Source organism: Gossypium hirsutum, chromosome D13, assembly GCF_007990345.1.
Source record: "Gossypium hirsutum isolate 1008001.06 chromosome D13, Gossypium_hirsutum_v2.1, whole genome shotgun sequence".
NCBI classification, from domain to species: Eukaryota; Viridiplantae; Streptophyta; class Magnoliopsida; order Malvales; family Malvaceae; genus Gossypium; species Gossypium hirsutum.
In genome coordinates, this window is record NC_053449.1 from 59,458,233 (window position 1) to 59,481,135 (window position 22,903).

General features: G+C 33.2%; 3 protein-coding genes and 1 long non-coding RNA gene across 4 annotated transcripts; all 4 read right to left on the minus strand.

Annotated features, from left to right (window-relative positions):
* Positions 1-7,736: 7,736 nt before the first annotated feature.
* Positions 7,737-9,729, minus strand: LOC107888433 (40S ribosomal protein S12-2). Its single transcript, XM_016812541.2, has 5 exons — positions 9,569-9,729; positions 9,363-9,406; positions 8,441-8,729; positions 8,202-8,267; positions 7,737-8,034 (listed from the first exon to the last, which is right to left on the minus strand). Exons 2-5 carry the CDS (start codon positions 9,368-9,370, stop codon positions 7,981-7,983), a joined length of 417 nt encoding a protein of 138 aa, XP_016668030.1. The 5' UTR covers positions 9,371-9,406; positions 9,569-9,729; the 3' UTR covers positions 7,737-7,980.
* A 1,471-nt stretch (positions 9,730-11,200) lies between these two features.
* LOC107888434 (replication termination factor 2) lies at positions 11,201-12,659 on the minus strand. Its single transcript, XM_016812542.2, has one exon. The coding sequence runs from the start codon at positions 12,505-12,507 to the stop codon at positions 11,476-11,478; it is 1,032 nt and encodes a 343-aa protein (XP_016668031.1). The 5' UTR covers positions 12,508-12,659; the 3' UTR covers positions 11,201-11,475.
* Positions 12,660-15,257: 2,598 nt separating this feature from the next.
* LOC107888435 (trafficking protein particle complex subunit 5) lies at positions 15,258-19,330 on the minus strand. The gene is made up of 8 exons (XM_016812544.2): positions 18,879-19,330; positions 18,325-18,413; positions 18,190-18,253; positions 17,052-17,129; positions 16,832-16,908; positions 16,666-16,732; positions 16,469-16,576; positions 15,258-15,630 (listed from the first exon to the last, which is right to left on the minus strand). The coding sequence occupies exons 1-8, from the start codon at positions 18,948-18,950 to the stop codon at positions 15,601-15,603; spliced, it is 585 nt and encodes a 194-aa protein (XP_016668033.1). The 5' UTR covers positions 18,951-19,330; the 3' UTR covers positions 15,258-15,600.
* Positions 19,331-19,907: 577 nt separating this feature from the next.
* Positions 19,908-22,154, minus strand: LOC107888436 (uncharacterized). The gene is made up of 2 exons (XR_001681368.2): positions 21,749-22,154; positions 19,908-20,303 (listed from the first exon to the last, which is right to left on the minus strand). It is a non-coding gene; the product is annotated as an uncharacterized lncRNA (long non-coding RNA).
* Between the last annotated feature and the right edge of the window lie 749 nt (positions 22,155-22,903).

Sequence of the window (22,903 nt, forward strand, 5' to 3'; positions counted from 1 at the left end):
AAGTTGTTCACTGAATATTTTCATGAATGATTAAGCCAAACGGTATGCATTTGGAGCTTTCATTGACAATTAATAATGTTCTCTCATAACATTTTTAATCACTCAGTTCACTTTCCATTCAATAGGTTTTGAGTGGGAAGAACGTCACCGACGAAGTGAAATGGCTTTCCCAAGGTCCAAATTGGGTGGTTAAAAGATATAGTGCGTTCCTCATCAACGGATTCAGATTTTATACAAAATATCGCGAGAGATTGAGGAGAACGCAAAATTGTGGAATAGTTGTTAATTCCTCAATTACAAGTTATGCTAGTGCTAGGGACAATAATCCAGTCGAGGGAAATGTGGAATATTTTGGACTTCTTACTGACATAATTGAGTTGGATTACTACAGCAAATGGAAAGTTATCTTATTTCGAGGTGATTGGGCCGATGTTAATACTGCTCGTGGAATTAAGCAAGATCAATTAGGTTTCACAATGGTGAACTTCGATCGATTGATTCACACAGGACAACAATTGATTGATGAGCCGTATGTATTTTCTTCTCAAGTCAAATAAGTTTTTTACTCAAAAGATCCAACTGATGAGGGTTGGTACGTTGTACTCCGTAACATCCCTAGAGACTTGTTTAATATGGGCAGTGGAAGTAGAGATGGCATTGACGACAGAACACAAACTTTGCCCTTTCCAGAACAAAACTTAAATGAAAATAGCCCTAGTAGTAGTAGTACACAATTTCAGTGGGTCCACCAAGATACTGATGAAGATGTTTACGAATTATAATGTAGTAAGCTTTTACTATTATTTAATTATATGTAATATCATAATATAAATATTGGTCTTATTATATATTTTGACTATTTTATATGTGCTATTATTGTTGTAATTGTATACTAAGTTTTCAACTATTTTATTTGTATTGCAGATAAAATGCCTAGAAGGAAAGTGCGAGAGCTAAGCATTTTTCAAGGTACTCCAAACTCCGCGAAAACAAACAGCACTGAACAACAGACTACTGTTGGATATTCGAATGTCCCGACTACACCTGAAGAACCAATAGAAGTTCAAAGTAAATTAACATTTAATTTACATGCTCGTTGACTTTTTGTTTATTTATTTTTAAAATTCTTATATTACAATATAACATTTTTCAGCTGAAAGTAGTGGGACGCAGAGAGTTCGAGGACGTACGCTACTAAGGGATTTATACGAGCTAGATCCAGTCGAGCGTGTCCAAGTATGCAGTAATAGCTTTGGTCAGCCTGTTGGATCAGAAGCTCGCCTTCTAGCAGGGTACTTGGGCATTTTAGCACAGAATGCAAATATGTTGCCAATTAACTACGAGTCATGGCATAAAATGCCCGAGAGTAACAAGAACCAAGCTCTCGATGAGATTAAGGTAACAAAATGTTAGTGTCATTTATAGTACTTGGGTTTAAGTTTAATTTATAATTACTTTCTTAACTTGTGTTTTTTGTAGGCGAGATTTGCTCTAGAGGTCTCCGATGCTTATGTAAAGAAGGCATTGGGAAAAAGATGGAGAGACCATAAGAGCACTTTAAAGAGAGAATACTTTAAGATCAAAACAACACTCGACGAGAGATTACAAAATGTCCCGCCGGGAATGCTGAGGTACCGGTGGGAAGAGGTCGTTAGATTTTGGACTTCGAAGAAAGGAGAGGTATGTGTTACTACAAAAATCTTTTAATTATTTTGGTTTATAGAATTTTCTAATTAACGTACTAATAATTTCATAACGTAGAATCGTGAGCGAGTTGGAAAAAGTAGTAGGCAGAAACAAAAATTCACTCACACAGCTGGCTCGAGAAGTTTTGCTTGTGTAGCTCAGGCCGAGGTATTTTAAATTTTTTAATACTGTCAGATATTTATTACTTTCTATCAAATAATATTTTTACTACTGTATTGTAGGAACTGTCCTCCGGTCAAAAAGTTAGACGCCTTCAACTTTTTGACATGACACATAAGAAGAAAGATGGAAACCCTATGACTTCTGAAGCTGCAGAAATTATGGTACGTTTGCTTAATACAATTTGACTTGTTTTAATTATTTTTAGTGTTTATTTTCTAATGGCTTATTTCATCTATTGTAATGAAAATATTGTTAAGTTATGTTGCATTTTTTTTAATATAGATTGCGTTCCTAACTATGTGATTTATTTATTAGGAAAAATTAAAGGATAAAAAGGCAAAGTACGATGCGATGCCTTCCAGTGATAATTCTGTTAATATTGAAAACATTGATAACCGGATTATCACTGAAGTTTTGAGTCCTGAAAGGTATGGTCGGGTTCGGTTTCAAGGATCTTTTGTTAACCCATCCCAATATTTCGGATCCAGACCGCAATAATACATGCCTTCGGGGAGTCAGACTCAAGCTGAAGTCCAGAGGTTAAGAGACCAGATGGCTCAGATGCAAGCGACAACAGTTGAGGTTCAACGAAAGTATGAAGAACTCCAGCTGCAGTTTCAAGCAGATGCAGCAGCGAGGGAAGCAAAGCAGCATAAAAAGTAAGATGAACTCCAGCAGCAGCTTCAGAATATGATGAAGATGTTTCAGCAACAGCCGCCGTCTTAGACTATCGTGTAAATATTTTTATCATTTTGACTTTTAATTATCATTTTAACTTCTAACATTTTGTAAGAATAATACGAATTTTATTTTATTTATTGATATTTATTATATATTATTCGTTTCATTTTAAATATTATATAGATTTATTGCTTTCGGTTGGTTTGGATTTGGTTTTTTCTGATTAGTTTTTATAGGAGGGCTGAAAATATAAAAAATTAATTTTACAAATCTGCCAAAATTAGTGGCGTTTTTTCAAAAAATCGCCGCTAAAGGTCATGGTATTTTGCAGCGTTTGTGGAAAAAACGCCACTAAAGGTCACGGTCTTTAGCGCCGTTTTTGAGAAAAGCGCCGCTAAAGGTCATGGTCTTTAGCGATGTTTGTGGGAAAAGCGCCGCTAAAAGTCATGACCTTTGGCGGCACTGTCATTAGCAGCGTCATAAGCGCCGCAAATGCTTTTAGCGGCACTTTTTTAAAGGCCTATTTTGGTGTAGTGACGAAATCATGCAAACATCCCCAAATGAACATATTAAATTTTGGTGGTAAGGACAGATTCCAAAGAGTTAACCAAGGACCACTCAACATACTGTTGCGAAAGCGAAGTGTTGACTTGAATAGCTAAATGGTACCCCGACTTCACACTATATAAATTGTCTTTAGTAAAGTGCTAGATAAAATAATCGTTCAGTTTAGGCATAGCAACCGTGATACTAAGAATTGTTAATTAGAATCGACGGGAGCTAAAAGTCCTCCAACAAGGGATGTGTTCCATCGCATACCATCATCATTTGACAAATCATAAGCCATCATATTTTCAAGACCTGAAAGTGTATCAGATTGGACAAAAGAAATATCATCACTCGGGAGCCAAGGGTCCTCAAAATTTCCAATAGAGGTACCGTTATCGAATCTCCAATGTAAACCTTTCAAGGGCAATCCCATAGTAGCATAAATATTCTTCCATGCAAAAGAAGGATTATTACTTTTGGAAGCGTGAAGTATACCTGAATATGGTCAGTCGTTGATATAAAATTTTAGGCCTGTCTTTTAGGCTCAGCTCGAAAAAATGGGCTTAAAATACTGTTCAAGCTTGATTTAGATAAAAAGCGAAACTCAAGTCCAACCCGGCGCACCTGTATTAATTTTTTAAAATTATTCTTTTATATAAAAAATTTTAAAAATATAATACATCAAATAAACTAAAAATATTAAAATAAATATTTCCCGATAAATTAAAAATACATTAAAAAATTTTATAATTAAATAACACTAACATATTTGTAACTTACCAAACTAATATCTCTAAAATAATAGTAAAATTAACAATAAAATAAGAGCTATATAATTTTCAAATAATAACAAGAAAATAGTAGTAATATAATAGCAAAATAGTAGTGAAACAACAACAAAATAGTTTATTTGGGTCGGGTCAGGCCTAAGCAAAAAATCCTATTTGAAGCTTGACCCGTTTAGAAAATGGGTCCTTTTTTTTATTCAAACCTATTTTTCGGACCTTTATTTTTACCCGAACTCTCATATTTTTCAGGCACACCTTCAAACTTAGACGGATAACCTGACCCATGATCAGGTTTAGTGTGGAGTTATTGCTTGAATAATATTTAGCTTTATAAATTCTATTAGAAAGAGAATCAAGCTTAAAAATAAGCCTCCAACATTGCTTACAGAGCACAGATAGATTAAGGCAATAAATCCCTTTTCTCGTACTGAAATTCGAATCCCACCGAAAGGGAAAGGAATTTATCATATGTTGAATCCCCTCGCAATGCCCAAAGAAATCATAAAAATGCTCATGCAATAAGCCGGTATCAAATAATTTATAATTTTTAAGTTAAAATATCAATTAAATTTTTAAAAAAAATTCAAATACCAAATAAATATAAAAGGCTGGAATAGCTCTATATGTCAACCCTCAATGGTACATCCTTTCTTATTTTTACCCAATAAGTTCAAAGTGTTTACTCTCAATTCATGTGTCAGAGATAAAATGGAAATGGGTGTGGTGAACATGCAAATTTGTCAATTTCCATAAAATGGAAGCAATTTGAATACGTTAATGATAGGTCATGCTTTAGTCCCTACATGATAAGGAAAGTACAAATTAGGGCCAACCCTACTTAATCTATGACTTGACGACACTACGGTAAAGTTGTATTTTAGGGCCAACCCCACTTAACCTATGACTTGACGACACTTGCGTAAAGTTGCATTGATTAAGTTTGGTTTTTTTACTCAACTGGTCCACAAGAATTAATTATTTACAAAACTATCTAAGTTAAAATTTATGTACGTAAATGACTTGTTCTCTACAGTGATTGCCAGTACTGCCTAACACACAGAGGCATCGCCCCCTCATCATTAGCCAATCATCATATATGTTTTTTTAAAAATAATAATTTTTTGGGTGTCACTACTGTATCAAGTAGCACTGATATGTATTTTTTAAAATATCCGTTAAAAATACAAGTATTCAGGAAAAAAATATTTTTAATGGGTGTCATCGGTCTGTTAGGTGACATCAGAGAAATATTCAAAAAATTGGGTGCCGCCTGACATACTAACGACATCCGTTAAATTTTTTTAAAATATTATTTTAGGTGTCATCACCGTGTCAAGAGACACCGATAATATTTTATAAAAAAAATTCATAGTAGAAAAAGTAGTTCGAAGCTTTGATAATTGTTTTAGATGATTTGTAGTCGGCTACTGAGAGATCTGAACCGTAGAAGTCAACAAGAAAAAGAAAATCTCTTCTTTGTTGTCAAATCAACTTGAAAGACCACCGTGAACGGCAGCATTGGTAGCCATTAAGTACGACTATAGTTTTCAATTGAGAAAAATAAGGAAAATTTGAATGGAAAAAGAAAAGAGTTTATGAAAAATAGAGAATCAAATAAGGGAAAGGAAAGAGAAAATCAAATTCTCTTTCATATCTTTATTTTCCTTATTTATTATTTTTTTTCTTTTTGTATATTTGATTCTCTATTTTTCATATATGTTATTCTCTTTATTTTCTCATATTTGATTATCTATTATTATATTTTCTATAAAATAATCAATTGTCTTTCATATCTCTATCTTACATATTTGTTTATTTGACTCTCTCTCTTCTCTCTATCTTTCTCCATAACTCTTTCTCTCGCATCTCTTTCTTTCTCACTCTTATCTCATCTAAGTTACGGACTTCCCTTTTTATTTTGTTTTTTTCAATTTTTTTTCTATTTCACCTACTTTTTTAAAAAAAAAAAACTCACTTGTGCTGCTTGACACACCGGTGACACAAATTTTTTTAAAATTTACTGACCAGTGTCACCTGACACACCGACGGTACCCAAAAAAATATTTTTTTTAAATTTCTCCTATGCCACCTATCACACCGGCGACGCTCATTAAAAATTTTCTTTCTTTTTCCTCCTTAAATACCTATATTTTTAATTGATATTTTAAAAAATACATACTGGTGCCACCTGACATAGGGACAACACCCAAAAAATTTATTGTTTTTAAAAAGCTGATGAGTGGCTAATGATGAGGGGCAGTGCCGCCAATATGTCAGACGGCATCGATGATCACTATAAAGAACAGTTAATTTATGTACATAAATTTTAACTTGGATAATTTTCGTAAACAATTAATTCTTTTAAAGTAGTTTTATAAAGATATGTGAACCAATTTAAACACATTCATAAATAATCAAATTGATTGGTAGCCATTCAAAAGTATAGTTTTATTAAAAGTTTAATATTTGTATTAAATTTTGTATATTTCAGCTATAAAAAACGGTGCCTTTCAATTTATAAATTTAGGATTTTCAATTTTAATATTTTATTTTTAATCAATTTTAATAGAAATATTGTGAAGATTAATTTAAAATAATATTTAGAACTCTATAATTCTCTTCCACCTCTACCTTCCCTAATTTTATAATAATGATTTCTTTTAACAAGTTCACTTCAAAGAAGCTCTACTCAGTCTCACTTGCCTATTTACCAGGGCAGTGTAGTTGGGCATGAACTAGGGATTGGAACTTTGGACTTACAAGAATAAATTGGATGTTAGTAGTTTTATTCTTAATACCATAATTTATAAAAAGTGAAATTCACACGGTTTTTGGCTCTCGTCCAATAATATTTTGTATTCTCTTAAAAGAATAATATGTTTTACAACTACATCCAAGACTTATTAGTACATGTATAGATAAAGTTTATTAGCTAGCAAAGGAAACTTATCTAAGGAGTATTTGACTTCAAAGAATAAGCGTTGCTTTAATTGGTTCAACTTCTTACTCAACACATCGAGACACTAAACAATGCTATAGTTTTAAATAAAGATGTAAATGAACCAAATTTGAATAAATAAATTTTTATTTATGTTTGATTTTTAGTTTGATTCTGTTTGATACTTGTTCATTAATAATATTAAGTTTTTGTTTTTTTTTCTTTTAAAAGCATATTTATCATTGATGATAATGACTAATTCCCTTATTGCGAATGCTTTTCGAAGAGATAAATAATTACCCACAAAATGTGTTCATTCCTAGAAACAAGAATCAAACCCAAAATCCCATGATTAAAACATAAAATGACCACACCATATTTCATACTTTCAAATGTGTTTTTATTCATTTATTTTAAATTATAAGTTCTCAATCATTTGTTGAAATTTAATCTACTTGTTCATGATCGTAGTGTATTGTTCATAAATAACGAAAACATATCTTATTCATCATAAACAAAATAGTTGGATATAAATATTAATAATTATATTATAAATAAATTAAAATATTAAACAAAATTTAAAGGGATGAACTTATTTTCGAAGATTAATGAATTGAACAGGTTTTGTTCATATTCAACTCGTTTTATTCTTTTATTTGATTGATAAAACATAGAACTATCCATTCTAATCATTTACTGCACCGCAACAAAGTAGTTATATTATCTAGCAAAGGCAGTTAAGGCATGCTGCTAGAAACTTGTTGACCAAGAAAAGGAGATGAAATCCACATCCACAGTAATGTGGTCGAGTTGAGTCGAGGGACGCAAGGCTCGATTTGGGTTAAAGCCTACTCATCAATGGCAAGGCATTTGTGAAAATTGGACGAAGACCAATCATCTTGCTCCATCAATGGCATCAAAATATGACTATAGAGTCGAAAAGATATGATTTCAACATATAATAGTTTTCCATGAACTAACCACGTAAAATTTAAATGAAAAAAAAGTGTAGCATACTTAAAGAAACACCAAGCAGTTCAGGAGAATCGCAACAACTTCAAAAGAAAATAATCTTTTGTTGTTCACTATCAAGAACTCGTTAAATAACAAAAAAACTCAGCAGACATCTACCAAGGAAACCATCCTCTGATTTGCTTAATCCTTGTGCTGCTGAACAACTTCCACAGCCTCGTGTTGCTCACCATAATCCTGCACCAATAAGATTAAAAAACTCAGACAAACATAATTACAAACTATACCTGGCTATATAGACATATTGCAAGACAATATAATTTATCTAAAGTGAAAATATGGCTTGACTGGACACACATTGTTCAAGTTAAATAGAATGTATTTCCATGTATATGTTCCCATACCTTGACAACTACACAAGAACAGCCAACTACCTTCCTTGCCTTTCCCTCGGAATCGATCTTACACAACTGCATCCAGAGATGAAGCACAGGTGGCATTTAGAACAAAAGTAATCTCATTCAATATGGTGGCATAAGTTTGTAGTAATATTCATCGATGAACAAGATCAAGTGGTCCCTTTGAGACTGTAAAAGAGAGAAATAACTTGTGTTCAATGAATGAGGAATGAAATTTCACTTACACCAGCCCACTCGCCCAGAGTTTTTGCACTAGGTGCACGTAGCACTTTAACATTGTGATCAGCACAGAGTGCCTTGACCAGTTTAACATAATCTGGCTGGTCACAATCATCAGCTAAAACACAAAGATGTGCATTGTGCTTTTCAATTGCCTTGGCAGCTTCGTGTAAACCACGTGCAAGCCCACCATGAGCTTTGGACTTCCTAATCACAAGAGGCAAGGCTGCGTTGATGTCCATTGGCTCACCAATGGCAGCAGCAACCTCAGTTGGGGCAACTGCAACTTCCTCTCTGTGAATACATCAGGCAAGAAAACAGCATAAATACATGCAGAAATAACAAAAAATAGAAACCTAATAGTAGTAAAAATGAAACATTTCAAAGAAACAAAAAAAAAATCAGACAGAAATCCAATCTATCTTACTCGGGCATGAGCATCATAGGCAGGTATATATCCTACAGGGGTATGGTTAAATTTTCGAAGTTTTTCTATGTATTTGGATGATCCTTGGAGGTCATATCCTGATATTTATATGTTAAACAAGAGAGTTCAAGCAACACAAATCCCAATTAGACTTAATTACAAGATGGGAAAATTTTGAAATACTGCATCCAACTCCTATGAATGCAGCCATAAATAGGCTACGCGACCTAAAATATCACTCAAAATTCAACAAAAAAGGAAGGACACAAGCAACAATTGAAACAACTAGCCAGATCATCTAAAACAAAACACACTGCAACGTTTATCAACATAAAATAAATACCATAGCAAATTACTCCACACTAAAGAAAACTTGAAGTCACATGGTGTATGGAGATATTAAAACAAACCCAACACAGAGACTCACTTTAACGGGAATAAATCTAATATTCGACTAAAAAGGCCTTGAATCCTTATATAAGGAATAAGTTACCACTTACCCCGACATTTTTGAGCTGAAATTGGGATCCGAGATTTAGCTTTCCTGGAAAAACAAAAAGCAAAACAAGCAGATCTTTTTTAGCTATTTTGACACTGGAAGCTATACAAATGAATGTTGAGTTCCTCAGCAACGTAAAATTAACGGAAAGAAAAAGAGAGAATAAAGTATGATGAATATGAATAAGAGCTGAGAGAAGTTGGTGACCTTAGAGAGAAGAAAAATGAAGAGCGGCGAGAAGGGTTGTTCTTCAGCTGGGTGGCGGAGGAATGACGAGGGTTTTAGTCGAAGTTAAAGAGATTTTATAATTGAACCCTATTTCTGAAATCTATTATGGGCCGTGGGCTGATTTCCTCTTCGCTTGTATTTCGGCACCAATAAGACGACGAAATTATTTTTTATCCCAATAAGGAAAGGGGTTAATATAACTTTTAGTCCCTGAATTTAATAATGAAATCCATTTTAATATCTGTACTTTTATTTCACTTTGATATTTAAACTTGACAACTATGCTTGTTTTGGTTTTTGAACTTAGATTCCATAAAAAATGGATGACATGACTCCTTAATATTACATCATGTCATTAAACTATTACATTTGCTAAATTCAAGAACAAGAATGAATCTAATTGCCAAATTTAGGGACTAAAAATTAGATTAAAAACAGGATATCTCAAGTGAAAATTGCCAGATTACTTGCAGGAAGCTTTATAGTTTTGTTTCCATGGATGATTCAAGTTTGCCTAATCCAAAAAGATTTAATTAAATTTAAGGGACTTCATTTTAATGAAGTATTATCATAGGATTCAATAACAATTTATATACACCGTAAATGCATCAAAAATAATTTCTTTTCTTTTTAAATAAAATCAGATAATTACAGGTATTGATAAAGGATCATTTTGCAGTTGTATAATCTAATGTGATCAATAGCCATTGGGATTGTAGCAAAAGAAAGTGTTAATTTATTTTTTAATAATCTCGAAATAAATTCTGATCATATTTGTTTTTTTACACGATGTCTACCAATCAAGCTAAGACTCAATCAGCAAGAAAGTATTAAAATTTGAATTCGAATGTCGCCTTCAAAAGATGACTAAAGATATAAACCCTTTCAATGGCAGCGGGCTTTGATCCGTGAAGAAATCTTGCTGCAGAGGCAGGATGTATAATCAAAATAATACTTTAGGGCAGGCTTCATCAGTATAACAAATAACATAACTTCGTTCTCAGTTGAGAAGGTAATAAACGAAAACAGAACTGATACTGTCAATGATTCTACATTCAACTCATCCATCACCCTACATCATAAGCATAACAGTTAAGAATGCATCAAGATCTAAGAGGTGAATGAAAGGACACCGATATGGACATTTCATTTAGCTGGCATTGATGTTCTGATCATTTGCTTTTCGTTCAATGCATATCTAAACAAAGGTAACACATTGACCCAACACACATGGCTGTGTGCAAATTGAACTCCTCAAAAAGGTTGTAAGCATAGTTGCAGTTTTTGAAAAATATTTGGTAGCAAAATGACAGGGTAGACAACATAAGAATTTTCTATCCAAATTCAGCAATGAAACCATCTAGTTAAGGACTCAACACAAATATTTGACAACATTGTTCCATTACAGTATTCATCAAACTTGATATACTAAACAAGAATAGTGAAAATTCATGTGAAGGCTGGTCCTGATTTTATCTCAAAATCTCCTCTTTTCCATGATTTGAAAAGCTACAGATAATTCAATTTATCGGGACAACTTCAAATTCAGTAACAACACAAATTTAAAGATAACACCAAAGAAAGTAATAGAACATATTAATAGCAATTCAATATTTAAATTAGATATTTACTAGATTTCTAGGTTAAACAAGTACAATTCAGTTTCAATGACAAAGGAAATATATACGAGGGAATAGCAACCTCGAAACACACTATTCTTCATTCATGAACAAAGAAAAATACCAACAGATCACCTTTAACAAGCCGGAATTGATCTACCGACTTCTTCAAAGTAAATATGGAAACAGAAACTTCCTTAGCATCCTTAGCTGGTGTCACATGATCTGCAGCCTTAAACTTCTTCACCACGGTATTACTCAATCTGATCAATTTCGACCAAGTGGGAGTGATCTACATGTAAAAGTTTCCTTAAAATCCGACTTCTTTGAAGAAGTAAATAGGGAAGCATAAACTTCTTTTGTTGCATTAGCTGGTGCCACATCCGTAGCTCGAAACTTCTTCACCCCACCATTATTCAATTTCTTCCCATTCTCAAGCTTTTCATTCCCTTCCAACTTACCACAATCTTTTTTCCCATCCACAACATCAATTCCCCTCTTCTTCTTCTCCTTCACTATTTTCGATTTCTCTTCCTCCATCCTCTCCCTCAAGGCTGCCATCTCCTCCTCACTTCCATTAATCACCATCTTATCAGACTCCACAAACTCCTTATGACAAACCAAACACGCAGATGACTTAACCTCTTTCAAAGCCTTAGCACTAACAACATGCCCACAATTCCTCAACGCAAAAAACTTATACTTCCCATTGAATTCGAGCCCGGTTATGGGGCACTGAAACGTAGCACCATCAGCAGCATCTGATTGCTTGCCGGGAATCATCGACAACTTAACATTAATCATATCTTTCAAACCCTTTACATGTCTAAACTCTTTGGGCAATTTCTTACCCAACAAAGCTTCAACAAGAGCTTCCTTATTGAAAATATTCCCTAATTTATCAATCACGCAAGGTTCTCTTAAAGGTTCATTAGATAAGGCACAATTGAGCCACTTACCAAGCCTTCTCTCGTTGGGGTCGACTTTATCGGGCTTTTTGACAGCGTACATCTTGAGATAACAGTCGCGGGACTCGGCTCCAGTGGCGCCGCCATCGCCTCCGCCACCGAAGACGCGGGGGAGGAGAAAAAGGGTTGAAAGATGGGAAATCTGGGGGTTTGGGAGAAGGGTGGAATCAGAGAGGGGTTTTCCATTGAGGGTGAAGTAGAAGGAGGACAAGGATTGTGGGTTCGGAAGGAGAGAGGATTTGAGTTGGCGAAGGGTTAGGGATTGGGTGGATTCTAGGGTTACGGTCAGGGTTTGGTGACTTGGGGATCGGAGAAAAAATTGATGCTTCATTATTTTGAGGGAAATAGGGATTTAATCAGGGAAATTGATTGGAATTTATAGCTGTGATCCAGGCGGAGAATACCAAAAGTTGAGAATGGCGGTGGATCAGCGATTTGTGATTTGACTCACTGAGTTTTCTAAGAATTAGGAATTATAAATAAAGAAATAAAAAGAAACAGATAATAGCAGGATATTGGGAAGAAAGAATTAGCCCAGATATAGGCCCAATATCAAAAGAATGGCCCATATTAAAGCAAACCTGTTTAGAAATAGAGCACATTGATTATCTCATTATAATCGGCTTTTTTTTCGAAACTGACCCGCAAGAATTGATAAATTATGAAAATGACTTAGGTGTAAAATTTTGTACGAAAATAACTCGTTTTTTACAGTGACTTTTGGTGCCGGCATTCTCATTGGCGGCACCACCCCTCATCATTACCCAATGATTGTCGGTTTTTAAAAAATAATTTGGTGCTATTATTCTCATTGGCGACATCGATATGTATTGTTTTTTACTTTCTCGTTAAAAATACAGGTATTCTACGAGGAAAAAAAAGAAAAAAATTAATAATATATTTGTTGTCATTGTTCTCTTTGGCGGCACTGGATAATTTTTTTTTAAACGTGCCAAATAAAAAACGTATTTTAAAAAAGAAAAGAAAAAGTCAGCATACTTTTTTGGTGTCATCATTCTCCATGGCAGCACCCGTGGCAGATTTTGTGCGTGTGTTGTACGGCACCAATGTTTTTTAAAAGAAAATTGATTTTTTTGTATTGTCAGTGTATTAGACGACACTTGTTAATTTTTTTTAAAATTCAGGTGAAAAAATCTATTGCAATGCTAAAAAGGTGAATAGTAAAACGAGGAAAAACCTAAAAAAAAATAAACATGAAATATGTGTATATATATCTGGAAAAGCTCTTTGCAAGAGTAGAGCAATGAAATGAAAATTTTAAAAACTTCACTCTTTAAGAAAAAAGATTGAGAAAGAAATTTAAGAAAAATTGAGTGTTTGTTTCAAAAGAAAACTTTTTTTTAATATTTCGGCAACACAAAGTTTTTGATATCGAAAACTGAAAATTTTTTAGTTTTCCGACACTAGTTAACAAGAAGAAAGTAAAGGGGTCAAATAAATTTAGAAGAAAACTTTTAGTTGAAACCAATTTTATTATAAAAAATAATTATTATAGTTTTATTCAGTATCTGTAAATTGAACCCATTTAAAATATTTTCACTTTTAATTTATGTATAGATTCTCGACACAATATTTTAATTCCTACTACATGTAGTTTTAAAATATATTAATAAGCCGAAAAAATTGATGTTACAACTTTTTATAAAGGGTAGTTGTTACAGCTGTTAAAAGAAATTTAAAAAGAGTAGTCGAAAAAATTGATGTTACTACCATTAAAAAGTAATTTTTTTTAAAATGTACCGATACAAATGCAACTTTTTTTTAATAAAAAGGTGGCTGTTACAATTTTATCTCAAAGTTGGCATTCCCTTAATGATAACTAAAAAAAATATTTTAAATTTATTTATTTTTCTAGACCTTTCTACATCAATCAATTCAATTGATATTTTTATTTATCAATTTTTTAATAATAACTTTTTCCTTTTAAATTAAATTGATCCTTTATCAGTTTTATCATGGAGGAAGGGATGCTATTGAATAAGAAGAAAAAGGGAGGAGCTTTATTATGGGATTTTAGTAATGGTGATGACATTTCTTTTTCTTTGTCCTCATGCTTCTTCACTCGACAATGAAAGTATCAATTTTTTTTGTTAGGTCTTCATTTTAGAGAATGAAGATAATTTTTTTTTTGAAAAATTGATCTGGTGTCATCATAGAGACCGACGACACCTATTAAAAAAATCATTTTAAAAAACATACTGTTGCCACCACATAGCCTGGTGGAGCTTGGTGGTACAAAAAAATCAACTTTTTTTTCAAAACACTAGTGCCACCAAAGAGGACAGCAACACCTATTAAAAAATATTCTTTTTTTACTCCAATATCTTTATTTGAAAAATATATATATTGGTGCCGCAAATGGGAATGGTGGCACCAAATTTTTTTTTTTTTAAATCGACATCCATTGGGTAATAATGAGGGGTGGTGCCGCCAGTGAGAATGGCAACACTAAGAGTCACAAGTTAGTTGGGTTCGACTAAAAAAAAAAATAGCCCTCACAAGTTAGTTGAGTTCAACTAAAAAATAATCTAAACTCAATTCAATAATTATCAAGCAAAGTCCGAGTGGCTTGAGCTATCAGTCGTGATAAATTCAAACTTAATAATACTTAGCTGAGCTCGAATGGCTCAGAAGCTTTATCGAGCATTTTATTTTTAATATACATTATAAATATTTTATATTATTAAATTACATTATTTACCTTAATATATATTAACACTAAGCTTAACTCTCGTCGAGTACCTCGATTATATCTCAAGCAGAGTTCAAACTTAAAAAATAGTTGTTTGATCAAGCTCAAGTCAAGTATGGACTCTAAATTTCTGAGTGAAACTCAAAATTAACAGTATTCGGACTCAATTTCACCTCTATTAGTTAAAGGACCCTCTCCGAGATTACATATATATTTCTGCTGTGCAGTTGGAATTTTCTTTACTACCCTAGAAAATTCAACTGACACATTAGATTTCTTATGCTGGCACATCTCAGAAAGGTACACAAACACAATGATGATGAACTAAAGACTTAAATGTAATTAGTTCATGCAATTACCTCAAAAGGTGACATCTAACAGATTTGGAGTCCAAACTCCAAATTCTAATGTTTCTCATTGGTAATAACCCATTTGAAGTCACATTAACACGAAACTTAAACAGTAATGATGACATGTTACTTTACATCAACTGCACTTGTTGCAGTAATCCTTGATACCATACCAGTAAACACTGTGCCACAAAGAATAATACACAACAAGCATTAATCGAAGAAAGGAAATTCAGACTTGCCAGTGTGATTGGCAGATGAAATATTCATTAGATCAATGAACCAGCTGAAATTCACTGCTTCCTTGCCACTGTTGCACAACATGGACACTGGCCAACTCAAGATAACCTGGGCATACGAATCAACCTAACCTTGCTTCTCTCCGCAATACCTGGTTGCAGAAATCAGGGAGCAGAATTGAATCAGGCACATAACATCACCCAAAATGCAAGAATCTTTTTTCCAGTGGAACAACATAAAAATGCTAGTTTATGATGTTGGAGACACTTTCTTCAGCTATAAATATGCATGTGTCAACATTACAATAAGTTAATATGCTATGCCATGTAAAATGTTATGGAAAAGAAGAAGAATAGCATATCTAATGGAAGCTAGTAGCTAATCGTTGCTCTTTGGACTCTGAAAGCCTTAAAATAAAATAGAAGAATGTATATACACACACATACAGACAAATACGCGCCCTTTTCTCTTCAAAGCAGTGATGATAGGAACTGAAAATATTAGTGCGGAAATGGGCAGCAGTAGTACCAAAAGTTAAAAGTAAAAGATACTTGCATGACCAACTGAATATTGCTTATGAGAATAGGAGCTTAAATGTACTGTATGTATATAAATAAGTGTTGAAAACCAAGCCCTAAAATATCTACTTCATTTTTTTTTCTTTATTTTTTATTTTTAAACGTCTGAAGCCTCTCTCTTCTATTGGCACTATTTTGATCCTCTACCAGTAGATCATGATTATTTTTTGGTTAAGCCAGCGGTCCATTAATTATATCTAAAACAGTAAAACAGCTTCTTTTGATCCCATAGACATTTAACCATACAAGTAAACAAGCTTTGTACATTACCCCACTCCTAAGCAAACTGAGGAGAAAAATAAGCTAGATATATTGAATGAATCAAAAGCATGATAACAAGCATCAAATAGGCACACAAGACTTTGGGTAACGATGGAATATTAGATGCAAGAGCATTAGCAAAGTGCCTACCTCTTCAGCAAACTTTATCAAAATAGTTGTTCGAGGTCTTTGCTGACCCTCTACAGGAACAAAATGAGCTGTTACAACTGCCGGAAATCCTGCATTCTCCAAAACACCCTTCCAACCAACAAATAGAGCCTATAAGAACCTCCTTCCACAGGATGATCAATCATTTTATACAAAAAAAAAATTAATGCAGAACTTACTTTCACTATCCCGGCAACAAATGCCCCACAATGAAATGTCCCCATGTCTTTTGGAATTGAAATAAACCTATAATGCAAACAGACAAGCTAATTACTAATCTAGAACTACAGATATAGTTAGCAGTAATGATGTCGTTATAAGTGATAGGTTCAGGGAATGCATAACCTGTTCACTAGGAGTTCCTTCTCACTAATCATGTACTCATCTTCATGTTCAGTGCCCTTCTCAAGTGAGTCAGCCACCTAACATAGTACGAAAGTAGCTCTAAGAGAAGTATAAATTGGAGACTAGTTATATGCTGAAGATATTAGCGGGCTAGATTTTTCATGTCTATAGGCTTATAGGATATATAAAGTTGGACCAATAGACAAGATTGCAGGCTTACCTTTCCAAATAACACCTTCCACACAGTGCTGTGCACAAAAGATAAGATACCCAACAATCGGGTCTCTCTTCTATTTCCCTATAACATAGAAAACTAAAAGTTTAATACCGGTGCTGACACCATGAAAGAAAACAAAATGAAAGCAGATTCAAGGCTTTAATTGGTAGAGTGGAAAGAAATTTGGAGAGATGGAAAATTGAAGGAGTAGAAAAATAGAAAGATACTTTTTTCTTTCCATTGGTGTGCTTGGTAGGAATGATAGAAAAATTGAAAGAAAAAGTAATTTTCTTTTCTTTCATTGCTTGGAAAAGTTCAAAAAAATTGGAGGAAAGAAAATGAAACTTTTGAAAAATGCATAATTTTGAACTAGTTTACATCTCTCCCTCGTTTTCTCTCCTCCTTATCATTCCAATTTGTAGTGATTTGTTTTTATGCATTCCGATGAAAAATGGTCATTTCTCTTGGGGTTTCTTTTCCTCTTACTCTTTTTTCCTACCAAGCACACTCAACAATTATTTTCTTTCCACTTTTACACTCAACCAAGCACACCCCAAATGAGGTACAACCAGCAGTCATAAGGTAAATAAAGAAGTAAATGGGATACCTGTGCTGCAAACTATTCAGGTTTGGCTCGATTAAAAACTCGAATTCAGCTCAATCATTGTTGAGTAGAGCTCAAGCAGTTCAAGCTCTTGAGCGAGCAGAATTCGAGCATCCAAATACTTAGATATAAGCAGATCACAAGCCCAGTTGAGCTTTTTTAATTTTAATTAGTATTGAAAAACTTCAATTTGCTCATCCTCAAGTTTGAGCATAAATAATCAGGCTGGAAATCAAACATGAGATGAGCTCTTCTTTTACTAAGTAAACGAACTTATTTGAGTAAGATTGAGCAGTTCAGTTTTTTTTTTTCTAATAGAGTTCAGCTTTTAAAAGTTATACTCAATCGAGCTGAAACCCAGCTTTGAGCTCCAGCTACTTACAGCTTGGAATTTATGCTCCTAGTAAGCATCACATTGAAATTTTTTCCCTGAATTTACAGAATTAGAACACTTTTAAGGAGGTAGATGCTGCCCTCTAAGCAATAACTTGAGGATGCAAAAAGATTAGAGTCTCTAGTGTATGAATGTGCATATACCTTATCCCTATGACATAAAAGTTCCAGAACTCGAGCCCCAACCGCGTAACCCGCATCCTCCAGCCTAATGCATTTCCCTAAATTAGATCCATTCACAGTAGACTAACCAATCAACGCATCAGAAAAAAGGTTTACCTTGTTTCTAATTCAGAAATGTTATCAACCTGTGTTTGATTGTACTGAACAAGCTCCGAAAACAAGAAAGCAAACGCACTTAAGCTAACCTGCATCGGAAGCACAACAGTCAACAGTCTGGTAATTTTGACTCCAAAACAAATTCCAATTAGATCTACCGTTAATTCTATTTCTTTTAAGTTTGTGTCTATTTTCTAAAGTAATTAGAAGCTCAACGTATTTTGTTATCATTTTCAGACTAATTTATGCAATTGGAATTTGGATCATAATTTCTCAATTAAGTTCAAGGCCAATGCAAACAATTCAAAGAGAAAATAACAGTGGAAATAAGGTTAGATCTTAAATATCGCAGCAAAAAAGGTGAAATATCGAAAAGATCTGGAACTCAACTTACTAGCTAAGAACATGAAAATACAGTTTAAATAAAATAGTAGAACAATAGTATAAGTCTCGAACTTATAATTTTATATAGTCATTTAATACATTTCAGAGAAGTATAAACATTAGAAGAATAAAAAAAAAACAAATAACGAAGCGAGAGAAAGTGAAGGAACCTCTTGTTTTCCCTTGCCGAGGGGCTTGTCGAGGACGTTGGCATACTGCTTAATCTTCCCGGTTCCGATCATTTTCCTACTGGAAAAATAAAATTTTGTTTTCCGTTTGGCTGCTAAGAAAATTACAGGAAAAAGGGAAAAAATTTTGAATCAGCTATGAGGTATGCGAACACCGAGCAAGAATGCGTGAACTTCACCGTTGCAAAACAGATTTGAACCGTCGGTCTAATTGATTTTCCTTTCTCCGTATTGAAATAGACACGCGCCCACGCGTTTGGCTGTCTATGTATTGAGACTTTCACGAAGTATTTTAAATTTAATAAATTAAAAATATTTTAAATTAATTTTAAAAAACAAATATTATATAATTATTTTTATATATATTATAAACATTAGATGACTTAAAAACATTTTTATATTTATTATATCTTTTAAAGAACAAAACATTTGTCTAATGATTTTTTGGTAAAAAACGTTTAGTTCGCTGTAATGGAATAGAGGTGTAATAAAATAGAGCTATAATGGAATAAATGAGTAATAGTAATTCAATTGTTTGGTTGAATAGGATGGAATAGAACTGTAATAGTATTCTTGTGTTTGGTTGAATAGAATGATGTTGTAATAACATAAGTAAAAAAACTAAAATGACTAGAATACCTTTTAGGTAGATGATTATTGTTATTGTTATTAAATTTTAATAAGATTATTAATATAAATAACAAATAATTTAATCATATTTTAACACAATTATTATTAAATATAATTTAATAAAAATATATAATTTAATAAAATTCTTAATATTAAATATTCTTATATGAATTTACTAAAATCATAATATATAATACTATAAAAATAATATATAATCTACTTTATTATTTTTAAACCGCAATACATATTTAATGTGCTAAATTATCATTAGTGAAACAAATAATTTAATTATTCTAAATAAAAATAAAAATATTAGAAGTAATAAATAACTTAAGAATTATATTTTACATCCAAACATAATATTCATATATTAACAAAAAGTTACATAATTTCATTAGTTTATATGTCATAATCCATATGTTATAAAATTTTACAACATGAAAAAGTTACAATATTGTAATCACATTCTATCATCTCATTAAACCATCCAAATATTAAGAACACAAAAAATTACCAAAATATTATCAACGGTGAAACTTGAGGAGCTTTTCATTAGAGGAAGAATGCAATTATTTCCAACGAGCAATAAAATAAGACAAATCAAACCATCTGCTTGCAAGTACTCATCGAATTTCCGGTAAGCTCAATCTTGGAATGCTGCGCTACCACTAAAAACACAGAAAACCCTCCAATGCAATAGCGGAACTGGGGGAAGTCACAAGGGTTGATTTCCCAAAATAACAGCAAACTTCCATTTGAGTAACCTCCAAACCCCAACTTGTGAAGAAAATCAACACTCGTAAATGCCATGAAAGATTGCATAATAGATGTCAATTTACATGAGAATAACTAGATAAAAACAACCAAGTCCCTTTCAAAATTCCTCCCAATCCGATATTATTCCTGCTTCACTTCTAGCTAGAGAATTTCAAAATGGCACCAGAGGCAGCAAACTGTTATCTTTGCCAAAAAGTATGTGTTTCAAGTCATGTATTACTATAACCATCAATCCAAGGTTCTCAAACATAGCTACAACCCAGTCACAAAATAGGCAATTAAGTGGCATCCTAGAAATGATTGGAAGAACGAAGAATCAATGCTAGACTCGGAAAAAATGGCTTATTCGATTAAACCATAGCCTCTGATAGGTTAAAACTAGTTGTGAAAATTGATGGATAAGCAACCTCCAAATGACTAAAGTTGTTAGTCAAAGAATCTTAAGTGGCTCGTTCACTACCATTACTTTCCTATGTTGTTCCTTCACCTTCTACGCTGTCGCGTTCTCCATGTTAAATCATATGGTGTAGAAAAGAAACATCATCACAAATATGGAAATCTGTAAAAACACTAAAAAAATGCATGCCATAAACTAAAAGTTTCCTCAACTCTTTCATTTTTTGTGAAGTATCTGTGTCCAATGCGTATTTAGATATGGAGATATGACCCCCAAAATACATGAAAAACTTCAATATAGATACACACACATACCTATCCAGACACATTATCATATTCAATTCAAGCATCATTAGAAAGAAATCTAGATTCATAGAATAAACAAGAAACTAAAGTTTCATACCATGAAATCAATAAATTGATAAGAACACTATTAACTCTCAAGTACTTAAAAACATAAGCTAAAGCTGAAGCTTCCCTTGGCTCTTTCTCTACCATGGAAATCACATCAACTGCCAAATCCCAACATCTCTATGAGTTTATCAACAAACATACTTTAAACTACACCATAAACAAAAAGGGCTTTTGCCTGAACTCAGAGGAGTCTATCAGCATCAGATTTATTCAAAACAAATTGTAACTGGACGCGAAGGTGAGTATCTAAAACAGGTATGTTTCGACACAGATAAGCTCAATTATTCCATACATTTGTCAAGATATTTGTTGGACACAGAATATTAAAATAATAATAACTTAGGTAACATAGTTCGGCTTATACTTGGAACTAAAAAAAAGTCCACAACACCATAACAACTTCTCCCCCCAAAAATAATCTTTTTTCTTTTAGAAATATTCAGTTGAAACAAATTCTTTATTCATGCTATGAAACTGAATGGCATCCATAGTAAAATAATTCCTAAAAAAAGGTGAACTTTCATACTCCAAATTAAGCATTTAATTAGATTCAAACAAAAACATTTTTAAAAAATGGCAAAACAGAGAAAATGGGAAAATGAAATAATTATAATAAAAAGGATCTAGAAATTTACCATTTTTCTTAGCAGGATTTGGGATACAACCTCAGAAATCCAAAGATGAAAATGTTGAAGCGGCTTCTGGCTTTCGTATTTTATGTTTTGTCAGTGAAATGAAAATATTCACCTCACCTTGGATGAAGGGGAGGAATGCTGGAGTCAGAGGAAGCAAGAAATGGCTGCCGTTGAGTGTTTTTGAGCTGAGAATTTGTGAGGGTAAAATAGGGTTGATTTGGGACGAATGGGTAAACGGTGAAGAGGAAAGGGAATAGAAATCCCCAAATTTTTCTGTTTAAGGCCGGAATAAAATGCACACGTAATAGGTATTCCCTTCAACCAAACATCTGTTTAAGTGGGAAGCAGAAACCAAACATGTTGTTAGTATCTAAACTTCTAAACTTTTTTTAATTTAATCCTTAAATATTTTTTTAATTAACATTAATCTCGAAATTTAACAATTTTTTAATATTATCTCATGTGTAATTTTTTTCTTTAGCTAGTTTTTAGAAAGCCACTTAGCAATTAAATCTGGGTTTAATTATAATTACAGAGGTGGCATATTTGGATACCCATTGTAATTGGTAGGTCCCATTGAATTGGGTGTAATTGAAGCACTCCAATTACACTTTTAAATTTTAGGGGGTGAGAATTTGATTAATTACATGAGTACTAACATTCAAATTTGTTGAGTAATATTTTCTTATATGTTATTGATAGGAGTGTTCTGGTATTTATACATGTTACAGATGTTATTACAACTCATGATAAGGCCCCACTATTTTTTCTTGACTCCGCTGCCTCTAGTACTGACATTTTCTGTGAACTCCAAGTCTACTAGGTACGTATTTACGGAGCACATGGTCATTTCTGTTCTTGGGGCTGACATTCTAGGTAGGCTCCGTGCCTACTGGACACGTGTTTGGATGGCCTACGGAGCACGCAGTCCTTTCTACGAGCTCTTTGAGTGTAAGCGAGTTGAGACCGACGCCTTCCCTAAGTTCCTGCAAGCTGGATCTGCGGCCTTGCCTTGCAACTAGGTCCATGAGCTCGCTTTAATGTCCTTCTGTGGGTCACCTTAAACTCAATCTTCTAGTGGAACTTATCCAGGTCATGAGTTAGAGACTCGAATCCTTTTTAGGACTCAGGTCGGTGATTATTGATGTATAACAA

Bases quoted from the DNA above. Each gene is read 5' to 3' on its own strand.
- LOC107888433 (XM_016812541.2), bottom strand. The intron at 8,268-8,440 runs GTAAGTGAAATT...CTCTGGATGCAG, and splicing joins CTCTGGGCGAGTGGGCTGGT to TTGTGTAAGATCGATTCCGA. The intron at 8,035-8,201 runs GTATGGGAACAT...TTATTGGTGCAG, and splicing joins GTTCTTGTGTAGTTGTCAAG to GATTATGGTGAGCAACACGA.
- LOC107888434 (XM_016812542.2), bottom strand. From the start codon at position 12,507: ATGAAGCATCAATTTTTTCTCCGATCCCCAAGTCACCAAACCCTGACC.
- LOC107888435 (XM_016812544.2), bottom strand. From the start codon at position 18,950: ATGATCGGAACCGGGAAGATTAAGCAGTATGCCAACGTCCTCGACAAG. The intron at 18,414-18,878 runs GTTCCTTCACTT...CTTCCGATGCAG, and splicing joins TCGGCAAGGGAAAACAAGAG to GTTAGCTTAAGTGCGTTTGC. The intron at 16,909-17,051 runs GTAAGCCTGCAA...GTACTATGTTAG, and splicing joins GGAAGGTGTTATTTGGAAAG to GTGGCTGACTCACTTGAGAA.